The following is a 27,264-nucleotide window of genomic DNA, read 5'->3' on the forward strand; positions in this document are numbered from 1 at the left end:
TCAGCTGTCTCGCTGTCTTCAAGGTTCCCACGTCTGCCCTTACCAATTGGTCCTTGAGACTCTTGGACCTGCGGTAGGACATGATCGGAGGAGAGTGGAATTCCTTAACTGTATTTAGACAACCGCCCAATATACCCCAGTGACGCCGAATAATGTTACTTATGTCGGCGCTCTGTTCACAGTGGGTGGAGATAAATGGAATCCTAGTCATCTGTTTATGTTTTGCCTTCCTTTTTAGAGTGTCATCCCTGTTCAGTTGACTGACCAATTTCTTTTGTTCCTGTAATAGCTTAATTGGATACCCTCGTTTCTCAAATTTATGTAACAGTGTATCCAAGGTATTGTTGGATGCCACAGGGTCAGAAACGATACGTTTAACCCTCAAGAACTGGGAGTATGGGAGGGATTTAACCATGGACCTAGGGTGATTACTGCTGTAGGTCAGTAGCGTGTTCCTGTCGGTTGACTTAGTAAATAATTCTGTCTGCAATTTACCATCCGACAGGATCACGCGAGTGTCCAAAAACTGCATTTCAACACAGGAATGCACCAAAGTGAACTGTAGTGCCCTATCAATTCCATTGAGGAAACTGTGAAAATCACAGAGTTGTTTGGCATCACCTGTCCAGATGAGGAAGACGTCGTCTATGTACCGCCACCACGCCCTAACATGTTGGAAGTGGTGGCTTCCATAGACGACGTCCTCCTCAAACCTGCGCATAAAGATATTGGCGTAAGTTGGGGCCACATTGGACCCCATCGCCACGCCCTGTTCCTGCACGTAGTATGAATCTTGAAATAAGAAATAATTGTGCCTAAGCACAATCTCCAACAAAGATAGTACAAAATGTTGGGAACCATCAGTGAGTGTGGATTTATCCAACATTGAACCGACCGCAGCCAATCCCTTTTGATGATCTATTGATGTATAAAGTGAAGTAACATCAAACGATGCAAGTATCACATCAGATACATCAACAAGATCAACATCCTGCAATTTAAGCAAAAAGTCACTGGTATCACGAATATATGAGCTGCCCCCACAAGCGAAACTGCACAGAACTTTATCAAGGAAGATGGCCACATGGCTGAAGATTGAATCGGAGCCCGAAACGATAGGGCGACCAGGGGGGTCGACGAGGGACTTGTGGATCTTGGGCAACACATAAAGCACCGGAGTGACAGGATGTGTTACAGTAAGAAAATCCACAAGTCCCTCGTCAATAACCCCCGCATGCAGAGCCTCCGTCAATACATTTTCAATCAATTCAGCAACCTTGTACCTCGGGTCAAAATCAATGTGACTATAGACGGTTCTGTCACCCAATTGCCGCTTGATTTCGGCAATATACTTCTGGGTGTCGAGCACGACCACCGCGCCGCCTTTATCGGCGGCCTTAATGGTAAGTTCATGATCGAGTTTTAATTCTTTAAGAGCAACCATCTCTTCCGCCGTCACATTGGGATGACCAAAAGGTTGTACAGATTTTATCCCCTTTAATCTCTGAATGTCAGATTTAACGGCAGCCATATACGCCTCCATAGCAGGCTCATTGACAACTGGATTGAAGGTGCTTCTAGTTGAAAGATCGAACATGCCAAGAGAGAAATCACTCATCTTGGCATGCTCGATCCTTCCCCTATTCTGGAACCAGATTCTCAACTTGATAGCACGAAAGAAATTATACAGGTCAAAATCAAGTTCGAACCAGTCCGCAGTGGTTCGTGGGCAAAAAGAAAGCCCCTTACTTAATACACTCACTTGGGCGTCAGTCAAATTTTTTGAAGAAAGATTCACCACGGTTACTTCTTCCTCGACGGGTTGTTCCTGCCGGGAGGACGGGGTCTGTTGTTGCGCTGCTTTTTGTTGTCGCCTGTGTCTACGGCCTCCACGCCGGATGCGTTGTCTCCGGACAATTCTGTCTCCCTCAGCCCTAAAAAAGCCTGGTCAGCAGAAGAGGCATCTTGAGTAGATTTCTGTTTCTTCTTCCAGCCATCCTTATTTGTGTAGACGCTCTTATCACTGGATTGCCAGGAGTATATATTCCCCTTCTTATAGTCATCAGAGTCTCGATTCCATTTAAAGCGTTTGCCTTCCTCCATCTCCACACGAAAACTCTGTAACTGGGTAGAAAATGCATCATTGTATGTCCCAAATTCCTCAACTGAGGATAAATGAATAAGCTGTTGTTCCACACTTGACAATTCAAGCATAACACTGGACAATTCGCCCTGTAAAAATTCAATATTAAGCAGTATAAAGTCCAGTGCATACCGGTTTGAAAGGTTTTCAAATTTCTTACAAAATGAAGGACAGCCAGAGAACAAATTGGGGCGTAGATTGGATCTCATCCCTCTGGGAACACGTTGGGCTTTAAAATATTCTCCAAGAGTGGTCATGTGGAGACGCAAAGAGATGGATCTCTTTGATAGGAATTCAAATTTCCTTTTTAGCTCCTTAGCTGTTGGGGTGGTGAGGAACGCGGCATCTCCCTCGATCATGCATAGAATCCTGTCGACTGCTTCCTGTGTGTATGTGAAGCCTCCGGGTGGAATTTGATCACTAGTAGACATGTTGAAAAAAACGAGTCCGTAATAAACTGACGTGCAATCGCCAAAAACCGGCTGTATGTAAAAAAAGAAAAAAGATGGCAGCACCGTCACAGAGAAAAGGGAATGGAGGGTGCAAAAAGCCCAATGTGGATAAAAGCCAATCCAATGATGCAGACGTAGAAAAAGGGCAGCACTCCAATAAATAAAATAGCAAAAAACTTTATTTACCCATAAGGCTGTAGCGACGTTTCGGCTCTAACACAGGAGCCTTCCTCAAGCAGTGTGTACAGATCAAGATCCAAACATATATAGTGTTATAGCTAGCCATAGCCAATTACATGTTAAGTGAACATAATTAATAAATAAAACAAAATACAGAATACATCATACATGTGAATACAGATAAAATCAGCAATACAATGTGGTTCAATCGTGGTGCACCTGATTGCTTAAAAACTATTACCATAAATATAAAACTTAGTGAGATATTTCTATAATTACATAGTTGATAGTATAATCAGTGTCAACTGTAGATGATTAAATAAAGTGTCACGTGCTTACTATTACAGGTGGTGCATATTAAGGATGCAGGATGAGGGTCGGTTGTGGTCGCTGCTGACATGTGCGGTCCGGCGTGCCCAGGTCCCCACTGCGCATGCCAATACGACGTGTAAAACATGTTGCCGGCCAGTATCAATACGACGTGTAATACATGCTGCCGGCCAGTATCAATCTCGTCACCTGACGCATATGCTCCTACGTCACCACACCAAGACGGCCATTATGGATAAGGGCAAACAGCCCATTCTGTCGCCCTGACGATCATGCTGACAATTTAATCCGATGCAGTGTACTCCTACGTCACCGCACCAAGACGGCCATTATGGATAAGGGCAAACAGCCCATTCTGTCACCCTGATGATCATGCTGACAGTTTAATCCGGTGCAGTGTGGAATCGGGATGTACTGGCATGGGACAATGCCAGAGTGTCAAGAGTGGCTGAGTGGGCTCGGCTGAGGCGACAGGTGGGTTTGATCGGAGCGGCCGCGACTCTGTATTTGCGTGCGGATGCGCGGCCGCTCTGTGGTCACGGCTGGCGGATCCACTCTTTATTGTTGTGGTATCCCTCAGCCGAGCCCACTCAGCCACTCTTGACACTCTGGCATTGTCCCATGCCAGTACATCCCGATTCCACACTGCACCGGATTAAACTGTCAGCATGATCATCAGGGTGACAGAATGGGCTGTTTGCCCTTATCCATAATGGCCGTCTTGGTGCGGTGACGTAGGAGTACACTGCATCGGATTAAATTGTCAGCATGATCGTCAGGGCGACAGAATGGGCTGTTTGCCCTTATCCATAATGGCCGTCTTGGTGTGGTGACGTAGGAGCATATGCGTCAGGTGACGAGATTGATACTGGCCGGCAGCATGTATTACACGTCGTATTGATACTGGCCGGCAACATGTTTTACACGTCGTATTGGCATGCGCAGTGGGGACCTGGGCACGCCGGACCGCACATGTCAGCAGCGACCACAACCGACCCTCATCCTGCATCCTTAATATGCACCACCTGTAATAGTAAGCACGTGACACTTTATTTAATCATCTACAGTTGACACTGATTATACTATCAACTATGTAATTATAGAAATATCTCACTAAGTTTTATATTTATGGTAATAGTTTTTAAGCAATCAGGTGCACCACGATTGAACCACATTGTATTGCTGATTTTATCTGTATTCACATGTATGATGTATTCTGTATTTTGTTTTATTTATTAATTATGTTCACTTAACATGTAATTGGCTATGGCTAGCTATAACACTATATATGTTTGGATCTTGATCTGTACACACTGCTTGAGGAAGGCTCCTGTGTTAGAGCCGAAACGTCGCTACAGCCTTATGGGTAAATAAAGTTTTTTGCTATTTTATTTATTGGAGTGCTGCCCTTTTTCTACGTCTGCATCATTGGATTGGCTTTTATCAACATTGGGCTTTTTGCACCCTCCATTCCCTTTTCTCTGTGACGGTGCTGCCATCTTTTTTCTTTTTTTACATACAGCCGGTTTTTGGCGATTGCACGTCAGTTTATTACGGACTCGTTTTTTTCAACATGTCTACTAGTGATCAAATTCCACCCGGAGGCTTCACATACACACAGGAAGCAGTCGACAGGATTCTATGCATGATCGAGGGAGATGCCGCGTTCCTCACCACCCCAACAGCTAAGGAGCTAAAAAGGAAATTTGAATTCCTATCAAAGAGATCCATCTCTTTGCGTCTCCACATGACCACTCTTGGAGAATATTTTAAAGCCCAACGTGTTCCCAGAGGGATGAGATCCAATCTACGCCCCAATTTGTTCTCTGGCTGTCCTTCATTTTGTAAGAAATTTGAAAACCTTTCAAACCGGTATGCACTGGACTTTATACTGCTTAATATTGAATTTTTACAGGGCGAATTGTCCAGTGTTATGCTTGAATTGTCAAGTGTGGAACAACAGCTTATTCATTTATCCTCAGTTGAGGAATTTGGGACATACAATGATGCATTTTCTACCCAGTTACAGAGTTTTCGTGTGGAGATGGAGGAAGGCAAACGCTTTAAATGGAATCGAGACTCTGATGACTATAAGAAGGGGAATATATACTCCTGGCAATCCAGTGATAAGAGCGTCTACACAAATAAGGATGGCTGGAAGAAGAAACAGAAATCTACTCAAGATGCCTCTTCTGCTGACCAGGCTTTTTTAGGGCTGAGGGAGACAGAATTGTCCGGAGACAACGCATCCGGCGTGGAGGCCGTAGACACAGGCGACAACAAAAAGCAGCGCAACAACAGACCCCGTCCTCCCGGCAGGAACAACCCGTCGAGGAAGAAGTAACCGTGGTGAATCTTTCTTCAAAAAATTTGACTGACGCCCAAGTGAGTGTATTAAGTAAGGGGCTTTCTTTTTGCCCACGAACCACTGCGGACTGGTTCGAACTTGATTTTGACCTGTATAATTTCTTTCGTGCTATCAAGTTGAGAATCTGGTTCCAGAATAGGGGAAGGATCGAGCATGCCAAGATGAGTGATTTCTCTCTTGGCATGTTCGATCTTTCAACTAGAAGCACCTTCAATCCAGTTGTCAATGAGCCTGCTATGGAGGCGTATATGGCTGCCGTTAAATCTGACATTCAGAGATTAAAGGGGATAAAATCTGTACAACCTTTTGGTCATCCCAATGTGACGGCGGAAGAGATGGTTGCTCTTAAAGAATTAAAACTCGATCATGAACTTACCATTAAGGCCGCCGATAAAGGCGGCGCGGTGGTCGTGCTCGACACCCAGAAGTATATTGCCGAAATCAAGCGGCAATTGGGTGACAGAACCGTCTATAGTCACATTGATTTTGACCCGAGGTACAAGGTTGCTGAATTGATTGAAAATGTATTGACGGAGGCTCTGCATGCGGGGGTTATTGACGAGGGACTTGTGGATTTTCTTACTGTAACACATCCTGTCACTCCGGTGCTTTATGTGTTGCCCAAGATCCACAAGTCCCTCGTCGACCCCCCTGGTCGCCCTATCGTTTCGGGCTCCGATTCAATCTTCAGCCATGTGGCCATCTTCCTTGATAAAGTTCTGTGCAGTTTCGCTTGTGGGGGCAGCTCATATATTCGTGATACCAGTGACTTTTTGCTTAAATTGCAGGATGTTGATCTTGTTGATGTATCTGATGTGATACTTGCATCGTTTGATGTAACTTCACTTTATACATCAATAGATCATCAAAAGGGATTGGCTGCGGTCGGTTCAATGTTGGATAAATCCACACTCACTGATGGTTCCCAACATTTTGTACTATCTTTGTTGGAGATTGTGCTTAGGCACAATTATTTCTTATTTCAAGATTCATACTACGTGCAGGAACAGGGCGTGGCGATGGGGTCCAATGTGGCCCCAACTTACGCCAATATCTTTATGCGCAGGTTTGAGGAGGACGTCGTCTATGGAAGCCACCACTTCCAACATGTTAGGGCGTGGTGGCGGTACATAGACGACGTCTTCCTCATCTGGACAGGTGATGCCAAACAACTCTGTGATTTTCACAGTTTCCTCAATGGAATTGATAGGGCACTACAGTTCACTTTGGTGCATTCCTGTGTTGAAATGCAGTTTTTGGACACTCGCGTGATCCTGTCGGATGGTAAATTGCAGACAGAATTATTTACTAAGTCAACCGACAGGAACACGCTACTGACCTACAGCAGTAATCACCCTAGGTCCATGGTTAAATCCCTCCCATACTCCCAGTTCTTGAGGGTTAAACGTATCGTTTCTGACCCTGTGGCATCCAACAATACCTTGGATACACTGTTACATAAATTTGAGAAACGAGGGTATCCAATTAAGCTATTACAGGAACAAAAGAAATTGGTCAGTCAACTGAACAGGGATGACACTCTAAAAAGGAAGGCAAAACATAAACAGATGACTAGGATTCCATTTATCTCCACCCACTGTGAACAGAGCGCCGACATAAGTAACATTATTCGGCGTCACTGGGGTATATTGGGCGGTTGTCTAAATACAGTTAAGGAATTCCACTCTCCTCCGATCATGTCCTACCGCAGGTCCAAGAGTCTCAAGGACCAATTGGTAAGGGCAGACGTGGGAACCTTGAAGACAGCGAGACAGCTGACCCTGACAGGTGCCAGTGTCGGCTGTTTTCCCTGTTTGTCCTGCGTAAACTGTAAATTCATTCTTAAGGGTAGAGCTTTCATGCACCCACGGACTGGGGTTTCATATCAGATGAGACATTATCTGACCTGTGACTCCAGTTTTGTTGTGTATGTTATCGTTTGTCCGTGTAATCTGCTGTACGTCGGTGAAACGACAACTGATTTTAAGACACGATTCAACAATCACCGACTTAGTGTCAGGAAAAAAAGACTGGATTTACCAGTATCTAAACACTTTGCCAACCAGAAACACACTGAGAAAGACCTAAGATTTTGCATCATTGATCATGTACCAATGCCTAGGAGAGGTGGCAACAGGACTAGCCTTTTAAAAAAGCGGGAATTAAAATGGATCTACACGTTGGACTCCCTCCATCCACAGGGTCTCAATGTGGATTACAAGGTTGGGGTCGGTTAGTGGCGTGTCTTGCCCTCTATCTTTGTATTTTTTAATGTCGATTGTCCCAGTGTTGATTATGTGACTTGTGTGTACTATACATAAATCTTCGTTTATTCTAATAGTCTTTTAATATTGTATGTTTTGTATTCCCTTCCGTGCACTTATGCTCACACTTTATCTTTATATTTACAGGTGTTATGCTGCGAGTTTGGGGTGATGATGGGCGGTGTGGCCTTCATGCTGACGGTGCGATCGTGATGCCTTGATACCATTGTCTATGCGAAAAGCGACTTCCATGTTCCCTCCAGAAGACTGTTTTTGTTTTTGTTATTTTCCGTTGCATGTGTGGTAGGGGTTAAGAGGAGAGCCCTCTGAATGTTGTGGCGACAGGTTGTGGCGACAGGTGGGTTTGATCGGAGCGGCCGCGACTCTGTATTTGCGTGCGGATGCGCGGCCGCTCTGTGGTCACGGCTGGCGGATCCACTCTTTATTGTTGTGGTATCCCTCAGCCGAGCCCACTCAGCCACTCTTGACACTCTGGCATTGTCCCATGCCAGTACATCCCGATTCCACACTGCACCGGATTAAACTGTCAGCATGATCATCAGGGTGACAGAATGGGCTGTTTGCCCTTATCCATAATGGCCGTCTTGGTGCGGTGACGTAGGAGTACACTGCATCGGATTAAATTGTCAGCATGATCGTCAGGGCGACAGAATGGGCTGTTTGCCCTTATCCATAATGGCCGTCTTGGTGTGGTGACGTAGGAGCATATGCGTCAGGTGACGAGATTGATACTGGCCGGCAGCATGTATTACACGTCGTATTGATACTGGCCGGCAACATGTTTTACACGTCGTATTGGCATGCGCAGTGGGGACCTGGGCACGCCGGACCGCACATGTCAGCAGCGACCACAACCGACCCTCATCCTGCATCCTTAATATGCACCACCTGTAATAGTAAGCACGTGACACTTTATTTAATCATCTACAGTTGACACTGATTATACTATCAACTATGTAATTATAGAAATATCTCACTAAGTTTTATATTTATGGTAATAGTTTTTAAGCAATCAGGTGCACCACGATTGAACCACATTGTATTGCTGATTTTATCTGTATTCACATGTATGATGTATTCTGTATTTTGTTTTATTTATTAATTATGTTCACTTAACATGTAATTGGCTATGGCTAGCTATAACACTATATATGTTTGGATCTTGATCTGTACACACTGCTTGAGGAAGGCTCCTGTGTTAGAGCCGAAACGTCGCTACAGCCTTATGGGTAAATAAAGTTTTTTGCTATTTTATTTATTGGAGTGCTGCCCTTTTTCTACGTCTATATATATATATATATACACACAGTACAGACCAAAAGTTTGGACACACCTTCTCATTCAAAGAGTTTTCTTTATTTTCATGACCATGAAAATTGTAGATTCACACTGAAGGCATCAAAACTATGAATTAACACATGTGGAATTATATATATAACAAACAAGTGTGAAACAACTGAACATATGTCATATTCTAGGTTCTTCAAAGTAGCCACCTTTTGCTTTGATTACTGCTTTGCACACTCTTGGCATTCTCTTGATGAGCTTCAAGAGGTAGTCCCCTGAAATGGTTTTCACTTCACAGGTGTGCCCTGCCAGGTTTAATAAGTGGGATTTCTTGCCTTATAAATGGGGTTGGGACCATCAGTGGCGTTGAGGAGAAGTCAGGTGGATACACAGCTGATAGTCCTACTGAATAGACTGTTAGAATTTGTATTATGGCAAGAAAAAAGCAGCTAAGTAAAGAAAAACGAGTGGCCATCATTACTTTAAGAAATGAAGGTCAGAAATTACTTTAAGAAATATACCAGACAAACATGAAAAGTCTCCCAAACAGATGTACATTCCTGTCTATAGGGAACAGCTTTATAGTAGTTATTTTCTTGTAAATACAGTAGGTGGCAGTATAAATGATCTTGTATGTGTATTATGTGTATTACATATATTATTACATTATACTTGTTATATTTTTGTACACAAGGACAGTATTATAAACTTCATTACACATGAAACAGAATTTCAGTAGTAATATGCTTGTACAATGGGGCAATATTATAATAGTTATATTTTTATACACTGTGGCACTATTATAGCAGTCATATTTTTGTACATGGAGTATTCAAGTACTGATGAGAAACTTATAGTTAGGAGAACATCCATGGACTGAATTTTATGTGGTATCAAAGGACTTGGTGAAAAATTAGAAATGACCAAATAGTGGATTTTGCTTTCCATCAAGTATACTCCACCTGTAGTTATGTTATTCGATTCGGCATGTACTGTTTGATATAAAACAATCCGTTATTGCTAGAGATGAGCAAATTTTTTAAAAATTTGATTCGCTGGTTTGCCGACTTTTTGGGGAAAAATTTGGTTTGATCCGAATTTATTCACGGCGAATTTTGTTAAAAAACTACTATTTCCTGGCTGCAGAGAGCCTTTATAGTGGTATAGAACACTGTGCCTTGCAGTAACACACATCGGGAGTCTGAAATAATACTGTGAGTCCGTATAACATGTAGATGACAGGCGTCGCTCTTAGAATCACTGTACACTTCACTTATTAGGGCAGTCACAAGGCCAAAACTGACCAAATAACTCAAGTGTGAACTCAGCCTTACAGGTCGATGTTAGAGCCAAGAAGAAGCGCTCTCCTTTTACACCGTCGTCAGCTGATTCCACATAGATGTCTACAGAACCTGTTCTATTAAACGCTTATACAAGTAGAGCCCCCCGACAGAGTGGAGAGGGTGTCAGCTGTAAGTTTGTGTTGACGTCACTGATTATTTTGCCATTCCTCTGATCCGTCAGAACAATAACCCCCAAAAAACAGATCCTCTCTGTGGAGCTTCCGCCTTCACTCAGTCAGCATTTGGTCAGTAATCCATCAGTATTGCTAATGCAAAAAAAAACAGGAGTGGATCCAAAACAGAGATGAAACGTGAATGGAATATTTGCATGTCTTCTGTGTAGCTGCTGACTGTCTTCTAGTAGCTCATCTAGTAGCTCATGCCAACTAAGTGTTGTGTCTGACGAACCCACCGACTCTTGGCTGGGGGGGCTGATGTCACTTGGGACGAAGTGAATGACCAAGTCAACTATTCAAGAACCGCTGGGTTGCTGGTCAAGACATGACCGCTAGCTGACACTGGGAGCTCAGGTCTCTCGAAGTGACCCCTACTGCCATGGCCCCTTACTCGCTGCGACCTCTGTCTGCACCAGAAACATTTACGCTTCTGCCACTCCCCTGTGCAGGGCCTGGAACTTCTCTGTCTGACATACTGTTAGATCAAATAAATAAATAAAAAGGAAAGTAAAACACCCCATAAAAGTCTGTAATTTTCACACTTCACCGCATAACGGCTAATAAGCCCTTTTTTCCCCACTAATAGAAGCCAAAAAATGCTTTAGAACACATAACTGCCCTGCACAGGGGCAAATAAGATGTAGAAATATTTCCTTCTAATAACCTCTGTTAATGCCTGTATCAAAGATCACTTGCACCATAATAAGAACGGTTTGCTGGAATTACAGAGCTGTATAATGGCAATTTGGATCCCCAGTCAGTGCAGCAAGGGGTAACAGGATTGTTCCTATTACCCAGGCTGTAACCTCCCCTACTGAACCCTGTTCAACATAAAAGCTGTGAAATGATTCCTCCCTATGCTTTCCCTACATCTTGAATAATCTTGCCCTGCACTTGTAAATATTATTTTAGCACAATGAAGGTTTTTCTAGCACTGTCCCTAGCGCCTGTTGACATCTCTCCCTGCACTAAGTACACTGGAAAATGGCAGAATCTAAGATGGCTGAGGCTATTTATAGGGCTGTGACATCACAGGGCTGGCTGCTGATTGGCTGCATGCATGGCATTGTGGATGATCCCGCCTTCCCAAAGTTCCTTGCTCCATGTCCTCACATGTGCAGCAGCCATTTTAGGAAAAAATGCGATTCGTTACCACGAAGCGTGAGGAAATTCTGATTCGGTGCGAATCGAATTTTTGCCTGAAATTCGGATTGAATTCCACTTCGTCAACTTCAATTCGTTCATCTCTAGTTATTGCCATGGACAGATTGTTGACATTCACATGCTACAGTGCAAATATGTTTTATAGCGGAGTGTTGATGGGTAATACAGCTTAGCGAAAATGTTGGCACAAAACTTTCTAATTTTAATATAAATTTCTAATATAAATAATGCACATGAAAGCAGTGAGAGAGACATGCTTTGTTTAACACATGGAGTGGTGGCTCCTCATATCCTTATCTAACAGAAATATAAACTGATAGTAACAGCATACATCAAATAATCTCAGAAGCTGAAAAGCTGTTTTCAATTAAGCATACATTATTTTCACAAGAAGCCTGCAGCCAGCAGATTGTAAAATCCTCCATTATGATGGCTAGAAATTTGAATTCCAGCAAATGTTTCATTCTAGTTCTTTTTTCCACTAGAAATATCAGAAGAAGTTATATCAGAGAGAGTTAGATGAGTGCCATTGGTCAGTCTTGGCTTTTTATGGTTTTTGCCACAAGCACAGCAGTCTAATAACATGTGTAAGATTTTAACTCCTGCCCTTATGAATGCAGTGACCCAGCGGATCATTGCTAAAGAGGCAATTTAATGCTAAAGAGTTAAATCGTGTAAAGTGTTCCATTTTTACTTGCGCACTGTGAATACCTAATGGTTATGTGTGGGCAGCAAATAGTCAAATGGCACATTTTTAGTGCAGTTGCCAGGATGATGAGCTGGTCCCACCCCTTGACTAGGGTGTCTTAACTGAACAGACCTAGAGTGAGGATGTTTTTGTAAGCCGCAGACTAGGCACAGTCCGGGAAACCCTTATTCCTGAGACTTAAAGCTACCTGAGAAAAGCAACTGAACTAACAGATTACCACTGAGAGAAAGAGAACAGATGTTTATAGATGGTTGAGCACTACTTTCAAGTCCATTCTGGATAAAGACAGTAAGGCAAATGCCCATTTACAGCAAAAGACTTTACTTTGCGTTAAAAGGGTTAATTGCTTTCAGCGTCCGCCACACTTTGGAGACACTTTGGCCATCTGATCTGAGTTCTGCACCCCGCAGACTGGAAATTGCAGAAAGTCTTAATGAGAACAGAACTGCACACCTGTGGCTATTTTGGAGGATTGCAAAGTGTATCTAGAGCGAGATTAGGAGAGGATTGCTACCTTCATTGCCGCTGCCTATACACAGGTATTAGGAAGTGCTTATTCAGTAATATAAGTCAAAACTGTGCCTATTGCTGCTATATGTACTTCAACTGTCATCATCTGTTCAGGAAAGAGAGACTTTACTTATTGTAACCAAACAGACCTTGTCATAGACTCCACCATCCATCTGGCGGCCCTATGCCTGGCCTCCTGCCTCACACCATGTCAACCATCCACTATCAAGGGCACCCATCAGGCAAAATATCCTAAAAGTCCAGGGTGTGTCCAGAAGTAAGAAATGCTGTGACCTCCCATCATTGCATGTGCGGCCCATGGAAAACTAGAGGGCGGGGGATTATCTACCATGAGGACTACAACCACCCTCATTGCCACCACCAGCACTCCTATCCTCTCAAATTCTGGCCATCACCACCTCTCTCCTACGAGCCACTGTGCTGCATGAACAATAACATATTTACGTTAATTCTGCCTCCTTTGTACAAGACTATAAGTATTATAAAATTATTCCCTGTTCCCTATGTGCAAGAATATAACTACTATCAATTACCCCAGCCAAATCAGATCTACCCACCATACTCATTACGGCTGCCCGCCTACTGATCCCTCTATTATGGAAACTGACTTTCCCTCCCTCCATCCCTAGTTGGATAGAGAAAGTAGATCAACTATCTAGGTTTGAAGAACTGGCTCATTGGGAGTCATACTCCCGCACAAGATACCTCAAGATATGGCTTCCCTAGAAGAACTTTAGGAGCCTTCATCATTAGAGCAGAGTTTTCCCCTCCTTCATTCACCCACCCTTCCCTTTATTTTACTGTGTATGCCGCCAGATTTCTACCTGCCTATAGAAGATGAGACCATTTGATGCCTTACTGTATTACATGTTTTCTTTGTATTGATACGGATTGTCATCTGTTGTGCTCACTCAAGTGTACAAACCGGATTCCCAAAAAGTTGGGACACTATACAAATCGTGAATAAAAACTGAATGCAATGATGTGGAGGTGCCAACTTCTAATATTTTATTCAGAATAGAATATAAATCACGGAACAAAAGTTTAAACTGAGAAAATGTACCATTTTAAGGGAACAATATGTTGAATCAGAATTTCATGGTGTCAACAAATCCCCAAAAAGTTGGGACAAGGCCATTTTCACCACTGTGTGGCATCTCCCCTTCTTCTTACAACACTCAACAGACGTCTGCGGACCGAGGAGACCAGTTTCTCAAGTTTAGAAATAGGAATGCTCTCCCATTTTTGTCTAATACAGGCCTCTAACTGTTCAATCGTCTTGGGCCTTCTTTGTTGCACCTTCCTCTTTATGATGCGCCAAATGTTCTCTATAGGTGAAAGATCTGGACTGCAGACTGGCCATTTCAGTACCCGGATCCTTCTCCTACGCAGCCATGATGTTGTGATTGACGCAGAATGTGGTCTGGCATTATCTTGTTGAAAAATGCAGGGTCTTCCCTGAAAGAGATGACGTCTGGATGGGAGCATATGTTGTTCTAGAACCTGAATATATTTTTCTGCATTGATGGTGCCTTTCCAGACATGCAAGCTGCCCATGCCACATGCACTCATGCAACCCCATACCATCAGAGATGCAGGCTTCTGAACTGAGCGTTGATAACAACTTGGGTTGTCCTTGTCCTCTTTGGTCCGGATGACATGGCGTCCCAGATTTCCAAAAAGAACTTTGAATCGTGACTCGTCTGACCACAGAACAGTCTTCCATTTTGCCACACTCCATTTTAAATGATCCCTGGCCCAGTGAAAACGCCTGAGCTTGTGGATCTTGCTTAGAAATGGCTTCTTCTTTGCACTGTAGAGTTTCAGCTGGCAACGGCGGATGGCACGGTGGATTGTGTTCACTGACAATGGTTTCTGGAAGTATTCCTGAGCCCATTCTGTGATTTCCTTTACAGTAGCATTCCTGTTTGTGGTGCAGTGTCGTTTAAGGGCCCGGAGATCACGGGCATCCAGTATGGTTTTAGGGCCTTGACCCTTACGCACAGAGATTGTTCCAGATTCTCTGAATCTTCGGATGATGTTATGCACAGTTGATGATGATAGATGCAAAGTCTTTGCAATTTTTCGCTGGGTAACACCTTTCTGATATTGCTCCACAATCTTTCTGCGCAACATTGTGGGAATTGGTGATCCTTTACCCATCTTGGCTTCTGAGAGACACTGCCACTCTGAGAAGCTCTTTTTATACCCAATCATGTTGCCAATTGACCTAATTAGTGTTAATTGGTCTTCCAGCTCTTCGTTATGCTCAAATTTACTTTTTCCAGCCTCTTATTGCTACTTGTCCCAACTTTTTTGGGATTTGTTGACACCGTGAAAATTGGAATCAACGTATTTTTCCTTTAAAATGATACATTTACTCGGATTAAACGTTTGATCTGTCATCTACATTCTATTACAAATAAAATATTGACATTTGCCATCTCCACATCATTGCATTCAACTTTTTTGGAATCCGGTTTGTATCTTGTATCATCTTTCTTATTGCTATATGTGACAAGACCAATAAAAAGAGATTTGGTTAAGAATATATCTACTATAATACTGCCTCCTATATACATGAATATAACTTCTGTAATGCTGCCTCGTATGTACAAGAATATAACTGTAATACTGTCTCGTATGTACAAGAATATAACTATAATACTGTCTCCTATGTACAAGAATATAACTACTATAATACTGCCTCCTATTTGCAAGACTATAATTACTATAATACTACCTTCTATGTGCAAGACTATAATTACTATAATACTGCCTTCTATGTACAAGAACATAACTACTATAATACTGCCTCCTAGGTGCAAGACTATAATTACGATAATACTACCTTCTATGTACAAGAACATAACTACTATAATACTGCCTCCTGTGCAAGAAAATAACTGGTATAATACTGCCTCCTATGCATACAAATATAACTACTATACAGTACAGACCAAAAGTTTGTACACACCTTCTCATTCAAAGAGTTTTCTTTATTTTCATGACTATGAAAATTGTAGATTCACACTGAAGGCATCAAAACTATGAATTAACACATGTGGAATTATATACATAACAAACAAGTGTGAAACAACTGAAAATCTGTCATATTCTAGATTCTTCAAAGTAGCCACCTTTTGCTTGGATTACTGCTTTGCACACTCTTGGCATTCTCTTGATGAGCTTCAAGAGGTAGTCCCCTGAAATGGTTTTCACTTTACAGGTGTGCCCTGTCAGGTTTAATAAGTGGGATTTCTTGCCTTATAAAGGGGGTTGGGACCATCAGTTGCGTTGAGGAGAAGTCAGGTGGATACACAGCTGATAGTCCTACTGAATAGACTGTTAGAATTTGTATTATGGCAAGAAAAAAGCAGCTAAGTAAAGAAAAACGAGTGGCCATCATTACTTTAAGAAATGAAGGTCAGTCAGTCAGCCGAAAAATTGGGAAAACTTTGAAAGTAAGGGCTATTTGACCATGAAGGAGAGTGATGGGGTGCTGTGCCAGATGACCTGGCCTCCACAGTCACCGGACCTAAACCCAATCGAGATAGTTTGGGGTGAGCTGGACCGCAGAGTGAAGGCAAAAGGGCCAACAAGTGCTAAGCATTTCTGGGAACTCCTTCAAGACTGTTGGAAGACCATTTCAGGGGACTACCTCTTGAAGCTCATCAAGAGAATGCCAAGAGTGTGCAAAGCAGTAATCAAAGCAAAAGGTGGCTACTTTGAAGAACCTAGAATATGACATATTTTCAGTTGTTTCACACTTGTTTGTTATGTACATAATTCCACATGTGTTAATTCATAGTTTTGATGCCTTCATAGTCATGAAAATAAAGAAAACTCTTTGAATGAGAAGGTGTGTCCAAACTTTTGGTCTGTACTGTATATGGCTCTTATGTGCAAAAATATAACTACTATAATATTGCCCCTTCTGTGCCAGAATATAACTCCTATAATACAGCCGCCTGTGTACCAAGAATATACAAAATGTACCAGAATGTACAAAAATGTAACTATTGTAATACTGCTCCTATGAGCAAGAATATAACTACTCTAATACTGTCCTCTGTAATTAGTATATGAAACTAAACTGATGGGAGACTGTTCATATCCTTTTTTTTATTGTGATATGTAAATGTTATATAATGAGACTTTATAAACTTCTGATAATATACGGAGTGATAGGTAGTGGCTATGGGGAGTTATAGATCAGTCTTAACAAAGGGCTGCTATCTGTCATGATGTTCTATGGGTGATGGACGCAATCTCCTCTAATACTTGTATTACTTGTGGATTGATTGCCTGACTTGTCATATTACCTCTCTGTTCTGTCGGCAGATGTCCCAGCTGGTGAGTAAGGAGAAGAGCTTCACCTTCCTACATGCCCTTGTGGAGCAGATCTTATTACAAGAGCCTGATTTGGCAAAATTTTCTCAGCAGTTGACAGAATTTGAAGCCATTCCTGGTGGTATGCAGACAGAAAACATTATTCAATCACATACATAAAATCTCAGTACAAAGTGCATTGATTTAATACCTCTTGTCTTTATTCATTTTTCCTCCAGCTTCCGTCAAGGGTTTGAACGCAGAAGTGGATGGTATGTAAATACAAGTGGCTGGTAATTTACTCTGGGCAATTCTCTAGCCAAAAATAATAGTCAAATAACTGGTGGTCTGGGATGCATCACAGATCAGCAACCTCACCAGCCAAGGGCCATAGAGAGAGGAAAGGGGTCCCTATAGAAAAGATTCCAGCAACTTCCAGAGCACCCCTTAGGCCTCTTTCACACGGGCTAGTATTCCGCGCAGGTGCAATGCGTGATGTGAACGCATTGCACCCGCACTGAATCCTGACCCATTCATTTCTATGGGGCTGTGCACACGAGCAGTGATTTTCACGCATCACTTGTGCGTTGCGTGAAAATCGCAGCATGCTCTATATTGTTTTCCATGCAACGCAGACCCCAAAGAAGTGAATGGGGCTGCGTGAAAATCGCAAGCATCCGCAAGCAAGTGCGGATGCGGTGCGATTTTCACGCACGGTTGCTAGGAGACGATCGGGATGGAGACCCGATCATTATTATTTTCCCTTATAACATGGTTATAAGGGAAAATAATAGCATTCTGAATACAGAATGCATAGTACAATAGCGCTGGAGGGGTTAAAAAAAATAAATAATTTAACTCACCTTAATCCACTTGATCGCGCAGCCCGGCTTCCCTTCTGTCTTCTTCTTTGCTGTGTGCAGGAAAAGGACCTGTGGTGACGTCACTCCGGTCATCACATGATCCATCACCATGGTAAAAGTTCATGTGACGGACCATGTGATGACCGGAGTGATGTCACCACAGGTCCTTTTCCTGCACACAGCAAAAGAAGAAGACAGAAGAGAAGCCGGGCTGCGCGATCAAGTGGATTAAGGTAAGTAAAAATATTATTTTATTTTTTTAACCCCTCCAGCGCTATTGTACTATGCATTCTGTATTCATGTTATAAGGGAAAATAATACAATCTACAGAACACCGATCCCAAGCCCGAACTTCTGTGAAGAAGTTCGGGTTTGGGTACCAAACATGCAGATTTTTCTCAAGCGCGTGCAAAACGCATTACAATGTTTTGCACTCGCGCGAAAAAATCGTGCATGTTCCCGCAACGCACCCACAACTTTTCCTGCAACACCAGTGTGAAAGAGGCCTTAACCGCTTTAGGACACAGCCTTATTTTTTTTGCAAATCTGACCAGTGTCCCTTTAAGTGGTGATAACTTTAAAACGCTTTGACTTATCCAGGCCATTCTGAGATTATTTTTTCATCACATATTGTACTTCATGACATTGGTAAAATTAAATAAAAAAAAAATATTTTTATTAATAAAAAAATACCAAATTTACCCAAAATTTGTAAAAAAAATTGCAAATTTCCAAGTTTCAATTTCTCTACTTCTACAGTATAATACATAGTAATACCTACAAAAATAGTTATTACTTTACATTCCCCATATGTCTACTTCATGTTTGGATCATTTTGGGAATGACATTTTATTTTTTGGGGATGTTACAAGGCTTAGAAGTTTAGAAGCAAATCTTGAAATTTTTCAGAAATGTTCAAAAACCCACTTTTCAAGGACCAGTTCAGGTCTGAAGTCACTTTGAGAGGCTTACATAATAGAAACCACCCAGAAACGACCCTATTCTAGAAACTATATCCCTCAAGGTATTCAAAACTTATTTTACAAACTTTGTTAACCCTTTAAGTGTTCCACAAGAATTAATGGAAAATAGAGATACAATTTCAAAATATCACTTTTTTGTCAGATTTTCCATTTTAATAATTTTTTTTCAGTTACAAAGCAAGGGTTAACAGCCAAACAAAACTCAATATTTATGGCTCTGATTCTGTAGTTTACAGAAACACCCCATATGTGGTTGTAAACCGCTGTACGGGCACACAGCAGGGCGCAGAAGGAAAGGAATGCAATACGGTTTTTGGAAGGCAGATTTTGCTGGACTGGTTTTTTGACACCATGTTCCATTTGAAGCCCCCCTGATGCACCCCTAGAGTAGAAACTCCAAAAAAGTTACCCCATTCTAGAAACTACACCCCTCAAGGTATTCAAAACGTATTTTCCAAACTTTGTTAACCCTTTAGGTGTTCCACAAGAATTAATGGAAAATATTGATACAATTTCAAAATATCACTTTTTGGTCAGATTTTCCATTTTAATAATTTTTTTTCAGTTACAAAGCAAGAGTTAACAGCCAAACAAAACTCAATATTTATGGCTCTGATTCTGTAGTTTACAGAAACACTCCATATCTGGTCGTAAACCGCTGTACGGGCACACGGCAGGGCGCAGAAAGAAAGGAATGCAGTACGGTTTTTGGAAGGCAGATTTTGCTGGACTGTTTTTTTGACAAGATGTCCCATTTGAAGCCCCCCTGATGCACCCCAAAAGTAGAAACTCAAAAAAGGTGCCCCCATTTTAGAAACAACGGTATAGGGTGGCAGTTTTGTTGGTACTATTTTAAGGTACATATGATTTTTGGTTGCTCTATATTACACTTTTTGTGAGGCAAGGTAACAAGAAATAGCTGTTTTGGCACCGTTTGAATTTTTTGTTATTTACAACATTCATCTGACAGGTTAGATCATGTGGTATTTTTATAGACCAGGTTGTCACGGACGTGGCGATACCTAATATGTATACTTTTTTTTATTTATGTAAGTGTTACACAATGATTTCATTTTTGGTTTCACACGGGCGTTGCGGGAAAATGTGCAGGTGCGATTTTTCCGCGCGAGTGCAAAACATTGTAATGCGTTTTGCACGCGCGTGAGAAAAATTGTGCATGTTTGGTACCCAAACCCGAACTTCTTCACAGAAGTTCGGGCTTGGGATCGGTGTTCTGTAGATTCTATTATTTTCCCTTATAACATGGTTATAAGGGAAAATAATAGCATTCTGAATACAGAATGCAAAGTAAAACAGCGCTGGAGGGGTTAAAAAAAATAAAAATAATTTAACTCACCTTAGTCCACTTGATCGCGGCCTGGCATCTCCTTCTGTCTCCTTTGTTGAATAGGAGCTGTGGTGAGCATTAAATACAGTTACAGGACCTTTGATGATGTCACTCCGGTCATCACATGATCCATCACCATGGTAAAAGATCATGTGACGTACCATGTGATGACCGGAGTGACGTCATCAAAGGTCCTGTAACTGTATTTAATGCTCACCACAGGTCCTATTCAACAAAGGAGACAGAAGGAGATGCCGGGCTGCGCGATCAAGTGGACTAAGGTGAGTTAATTATTTATTTATTTTCTTTAACCCCTCCAGCCCTATTTTACTTTGCATTCTGTATTCAGAATGCTATTATTTTCCCTTATAACCATGTTATAAGGGAAAATAATAATGATCGGGTCTCCATCCCGATCGTCTCCTAGCAACTGTGCGTGAAAATCGCACCGCATCCGCACTTGCTTGCGGATGCTTGCGATTTTCACGCAACCCCATTCACTTCTATGGGGCCTGCGTTGAGTGAAAATCGCTGAATATAGAGCATGCTGCGATTTTCACGCAACGCATAAGTGATGCGTGAAAATCCCCGCTCTTCTGAACAGCCCCATATAAATGAATGGGTCGGTATTCAGTGCGGGTGCAATGCGTTCACCTCACGCATCGCATCCGCGCGGAATACTCGCCCGTGTGAAAGGGGCCTTAGTATTTCCATAGTCTGAGAGCCATAGTTTTTTCAGTTTTTAAGCGATTAAATTTTTGTGATGTAAGGTGACAAAAAATGGCTTTTTTTACACCGTTTTTATTTTTATTTTTTTGACGGTATTCACCTGAGGGGTTAGGTCATAGAAACATAGAAACATAGAATGTGTCGGCAGATAAGAACCATTTGGCCCATCTAGTCTGCCCAATATACTGAATACTATGGATAGCCCCCGGCCCTATCTTATATGAAGGATGGCCTTATGCCTATCCCATGCATGCTTAAACCCCTTCACTGTATTTGCAGCTACCACTTCTGCAGGAAGGCTATTCCATGCATCCACTACTCTCTCAGTAAAGTAATACTTCCTTATATTACTTTTAAACCTTTGCCCCTCTAATTTAAAACTGTGTCCTCTTGTGGTAGTTTTTCTTCTTTTAAATATGCTCTCTTCCTTTACCGAGTTGATTCCCTTTATGTATTTAAAAGTTTCTATCATATCCCCTCTGTCTCTTCTTTCTTCCAAGCTATACATATTAAGGTCCTTTAACCTTTCCTGGTAAGTTTTATCCTGCAATCCATGTACTAGTTTAGTAGCTCTTCTCTGAACTCTCTCTAGAGTATCTATATCCTTCTGGAGATATGGCCTCCAGTACTGCGCACAATACTCCAAGTGAGGTCTCACCAGTGTTCTGTACAGCGGCATAAGCACTTCACTCTTTCTACTGCTTATACCTCTCCCTATACATCCAAGCATTCTGCTGGCATTTCGTGCTGCTCTATTACATTGTCTTCCCACCTTTAAGTCTTCTGAAATAATTACTCCTAAATCCCTTTCCTCAGATACTGAGGTCAGGACTGTGTCAAATATTCTATATTCTGCCCTTGGGTTTTTACGCCCCAGGTGCATTATCTTGCACTTATCCACATTAAATTTCAGTTTCCAGAGTTCTGACCATTCTTCTAGTTTTCCTAAATCCTTTTCCATTTGGCGTTTCCCTCCAGGAACATCAACCCTGTTACATATCTTTGTGTCATCAGCAAAAAGACAAACCTTACCAGCGAGGCCTTTTGCAATATCACTTATGAAGATATTAAACAAAATCGGTCCCAGTACAGATCCCTGTGGAACCCCACTGGTAACATTACCTTGTTTTGAATGTTCTCCATTGACTACAACCCTCTGTTGTCTGTCACTCAGCCACTGCCTAATCCACTCAACAATATGGGAGTCCATGCTCAATGACTGCAGTTTATTGATAAGTCTTCTATGTGGGACAGTGTCAAAAGCCTTACTAAAATCTAGATATGCGATGTCTACTGCACCTCCACCGTCTATTATTTTATTCACCCAGTCAAAAAAATCTATAAGATTTGTTTGACATGATCTCCCTGAAGTAAACCCATGTTGTTTTTCATCTTGCAATCCATGGGATTTTAGATGTTCCACAATCCTATCCTTTAATAGGGTTTCCATTAATTTGCCTACTATTGATGTCAGACTCACTGGTCTATAGTTGCTCGATTCCTCCCTACTACCTTTCTTGTGAATGGGCACGACATTTGCCAATTTCCAATCTTCCGGGACGACTCCTGTTACTAATGATTGGTTAAATAAATCTGTTAACGGTTTTGCCAGCTCACCACTAAGCTCTTTTAATAATTTTGGGTGTATCTCATCAGGCCCCTGTGACTTATCTGTCTTCACCTTAGACAGCAAACTTAGAACATCTTCCTCTGTAAAGATACATGCATCAAACGATTTAATAGTCATTCTTTCTAGTGGAGGTCCTTCTCCTTTTTCTTTTGTAAAAACTGAACAGAAGTATTCATTAAGGCAGTCGGCTAGCCCTTTATTCTCTTCTACATACCTTCCGTCCTTTGTTTTTAATTTAGTTATTCCTTGTTTTAATTTCCTTTTTTCATTTATATATCTGAAGAATGTCTTATCCCCTTTTTTCATAGACTGAGCTAGTTTTTCTTCTGCCTGCGCTTTAGAAGTTCTTATAACTTGCTTGGCCTCTCTCTGCCTAATCTTGTAGATTTCCTTATCTTCATTGCTCTGGGTTTTTTTATAATTACAAAATGCTAGCTTTTTATTTTTAATGATTTGGGCCACTTCTGCTGAGTACCACATTGGTCTCCTCCTTTTTTTGCTTTTACTGACGAGTCTAATGCAATTTTCTGTTGCCTTCAATAATGCACCTTTTAAGTAGTCCCATTTCTCCTGGACTCCATGTAATCCGTTCCAGTCTGATAAGGACTCATTTATGACTAATTTCATTTTTGAAAAGTCTGTTTTTCTAAAATCTAAAACTTTTGTTTTTGTGTGGTGGGACTCTTTCACAGTTCTTATATTAAACCACACTGACTGGTGATCACTAGATCCCAAGGTTTCGCCTACAATGACATCATATACCGAATCCCCGTTTGTGAATACCAAATCCAAAATGGCCTCCCTCCGGGTTGGCTCCTCAACCACTTGTTGTAGAGATAACCCCAGTAGGGAATTTAGAATATCTGTACTCCTGGTAGAACTTGCTATTTTGGTTTTCCAGTTTATATCTGGAAGATTGAAATCTCCCATAATGATAACTTCTCCTTTCATTGTCATTTTAGCTATTTCTTCAACTAGTAGATCATCTAGTTCTTTAACTTGACCAGGTGGTCTATATATCACACCTACACGAGTTACTGCATGGTTAGCAAACTGCAACGTAACCCAAACTGACTCTATGTTGGCCTCACCAACTTGTATTAGGTTAGATTTAATGCTATCTTTCACATACAGGGCCACTCCTCCTCCTTTCTTGCCTTCTCTGTCTCTTCTGTATAAAGAGTACCCTGGTATGGTTATGTCCCAGTCATTTCTTTCATTAAACCATGTCTCCGTAACAGCCACTAAATCTACATTCTCAGATGCCATTATTGACCCAAGTTCATTGATTTTTTTACCTAAACTGCGAGCATTTGTAGACAGGACTCTGAGCTTATCATTTCTTAACCTCAGTGCTTCTGGCCTGTTCTGGCATTGTTTCGGGGGGCAATTGGACTCTTTTATTTTCACTCTTTTGCCCCCCCTTCCTAGTTTAAATACTCTTTCGCAAATTCTTGGAGTTGTTCACTAAGTACATTTGTTCCTTTGAGAGAAAGATGCAAACCATCTTTTTTGTACAGTTCCTTTCTATTCCAAGTAGAGCTATCATGAGAAACAAAGCCAAATCCTTGCTCTTGACACCATTTACCAAGCCATATGTTGAACTCCTTTATGCGCCTCTGCCTATCATTCTGAACATTATGCACAGGCAGAACTTCAGAAAATGAAATGGTGGATGCAAAATCCTGTACGTCATTACCAAGTGTGATAAAAGATTTTTTCACCTCTGACACTTCATTGCAAGCCAGGTCATTTGTCCCTAGATGGACAAGAACATCCACGTCCCCTTCCTGCTTTGCTTGCTTAACAATATTAATAATACGTCTTCTATCTCTTCTAGCAGTAGCCCCAGGGAGACATCTCACAAAACCATTTTCTTTAAGCTCCACACTTCTTATGATTGAATCACCCAGCAACAGCTGCATCCTTTGAGACTTCACTTTATCTCTTTTGTTGCATACATTAGACATAGGAGTCGATGGTTTCTCACCCTCTGTGCTTGAGTCCATATCCATGTTGTCCTTACATTCTGAGAGTGCAGCAAATGAATTATGGAGAACCACCGACTGTGGGACATGTCTTCTATCCACCACTCTAAGACTTCCAGAACCTACATTAACCCATCTTCCATTTCTGGGGGTCCTCTGTGGCAGTGGCATTGCAGCAGTCCTAGCTGGAGTTTGTTTAACAGATAATTTAAATATTTCAGCTTTCAAAAATGCAATTTCCTGCTGCAGTAAGGAGAACTGTCTACAGATCTGACAGCATCCGAATCTCCAAAGAGTGGAACATGAAATAAATGCACAACAATTCCTGCACTGAACCAAGTCTGCCATTTTAAAGAGGAGAAAAAAATAAAAAAATAAAAAAATAAATTTGTAACTTTAACCCCTTAAGGACCTAGGACGTACCGGTACGCCCTATTTCCCGAGTCCTTAAGGACCTAGGACGTACCGGTACGCCCTATTTCCCGAGTCCTTAAGGACCGAGGACGTACCGGTACGTCCTGACTTAAAATCGGAACTCCGGCGCCGCAGGGGTTAATCGGAACGGGATTTCGGCTGAAATCATTCAGCCGGCATCCCGTAACAATGCAGGGGGGGGTCATTTGACCCCCCCGTATCGGCGATCGCAGAAAACCGCAGGTCAATTCAGACCTGTGGTTTTCTGCGTTTCCGGTCCATTCGGGTGTCCTGTGACCCGATGAACCGGAAAAAGACTGCGATCGGTGGCGTAATTATACACCACCTATCGCAGTCCGAGGATTTGGAGAGGCGGTGCTGGCCCTGGTGCTGAATGCCGCTGTCCAGGGTGCTGATTGGTGCAGGGGAGAGAGGCGCGAGATTCAAACTTCCTGCGCTCCTCTCTCCCCTCCTCTTCCTGTCCAGCACCCTGACCGTGCAGCACCGTCCAGAACGAGCTCCTGTGTCCCCCTAATCGGCATCCATCACCCTCCTGCACCCATCGCCACCCAGGTAGGTTAGGGTCAGTGAGGGAGAGGCACCGTTAGGCAGGGAAAGAAGGGAAAAGTAAGTTAGAAAAAAAAAAAAAAAAAGTACTTTTATTCCAAACTTCCAAACTTCCATCTAACCCTAACCCAGACCCCTCCTGCCACTTGCCCCCCCCCCCACCCCCCACCAGCCACTTCCCCCCCCCCCCACCTGCCTCCCCCCCCCCACCTACCCCCCACCAGCACCCCCCACCCCCCACTCACCACCACTTTTTTTTTTCTGCGTGCGCTGACTGGCCGGCACTTTTTAGCGTCCGTCCACTGTTAGCGCATCGCCCGCCCCACCACCCCACCGACCGCTGATCAGCGTTGTACCGCTGATCAGCAAGTTTTAACTTTTTTTTTTTCTAACACTTGCCCATTTTTTTGCCTGGACTTTTTAGTACGCGAACACCCGTTGCCCCCACACACACGCACATATAATAAAGTTTGCCACACACGCACACCTACACGCACACACACCCATGGCCCACCGGATGTTCTCGGCCGAGGAGGCATACGCCCAGATTGCCTCCGACTCTGAGAGCCCCAGTGAGGATGAGGATGACCCCACATTCCTTTTGTCATCCGCATCCTCCTCATCATCATCTGATGACGATGAGCCACCAAGGCGGCGGAGACGCCGCCAGGCGGAGCCAGGGGCCCCACATGCTAGGGATCCTGTGGCCCACCCTAGTACGAGCCGCCCTGGGGTTCGTACTGGTTTCCCGGCCCACCAAATAAGTCCACCGGAGCCCCCTGCCGATGAACTTAGCTGGTGTCCCCCAGTGGACTTTGAGCCTGAGATTCCGGATTTTGCTGGCAATCCTGGAATCCAGATTCCCACAGTGGGGTTTACTGAAATAGACTATTTTAGTTTTTTTTTCAGTAACTCACTGGTGAATTTGATGGTGGAGCAGACGAATCTGTACGCCCAACAGTTCGTCGCTCAAAACCCAGGCTCAGTTTTGGCTAGACCCGGTGGCTGGACGCCGGTCAGTGCAGCCGAAATGAGGACATTTTGGGGCCTCGTGCTGCATATGGGTCTAGTCCAAAAACCCAGTGTCAGGCAATACTGGAGTGGGGACATACTCTACCAGACCCCACTGTACAGTATGGTCATGATACGTCACCGGTTTGAGGCCATCCGGAAATGTCTGCATTATTCCGATAATGCAGCATGTCCCCCCCGAAGTGATCCTGCCTATGACCGGCTGTATAAGATACGGCCGGTCATCGATCACTTTGGGGCCACATTTCAGCAGGCCTACGTACCTGGAAGGGAGGTCGCGGTTGATGAGTCTCTCGTTGCGTTCAAGGGGAGACTCAGTTTCCGCCAATACATTCCCACAAAGCGGGCGAGGTATGGCGTGAAGCTATACAAAATTTGTGAGAGTGCCTCAGGGTACACTTACAAATTTC

General features: G+C 42.7%; 1 protein-coding gene across 2 annotated transcripts in view; it reads left to right on the forward strand.

Moving 5' to 3' along the window:
• Positions 1-27,264, forward strand: part of LOC121005103 (disheveled-associated activator of morphogenesis 1-like) — a 314,210-nt gene that overhangs the window by 236,398 nt on the left and 50,548 nt on the right. Inside the window, exons 13-14 of one of the 2 annotated variants that reach the window (XM_040437659.1) lie at positions 17,313-17,442; positions 17,540-17,572. In XM_040437659.1, the coding sequence (XP_040293593.1) occupies positions 17,313-17,442; positions 17,540-17,572 (163 nt within the window). Of the gene's footprint in view, positions 1-12,790; positions 12,853-17,312; positions 17,443-17,539; positions 17,573-27,264 lie in introns of those variants that run through there. The other variant, XM_040437660.1, reaches the window with a different exon arrangement.

The sequence above is a fragment of the Bufo bufo genome, chromosome 6, assembly GCF_905171765.1.
Source record: "Bufo bufo chromosome 6, aBufBuf1.1, whole genome shotgun sequence".
Taxonomy (NCBI): domain Eukaryota; kingdom Metazoa; phylum Chordata; class Amphibia; order Anura; family Bufonidae; genus Bufo; species Bufo bufo.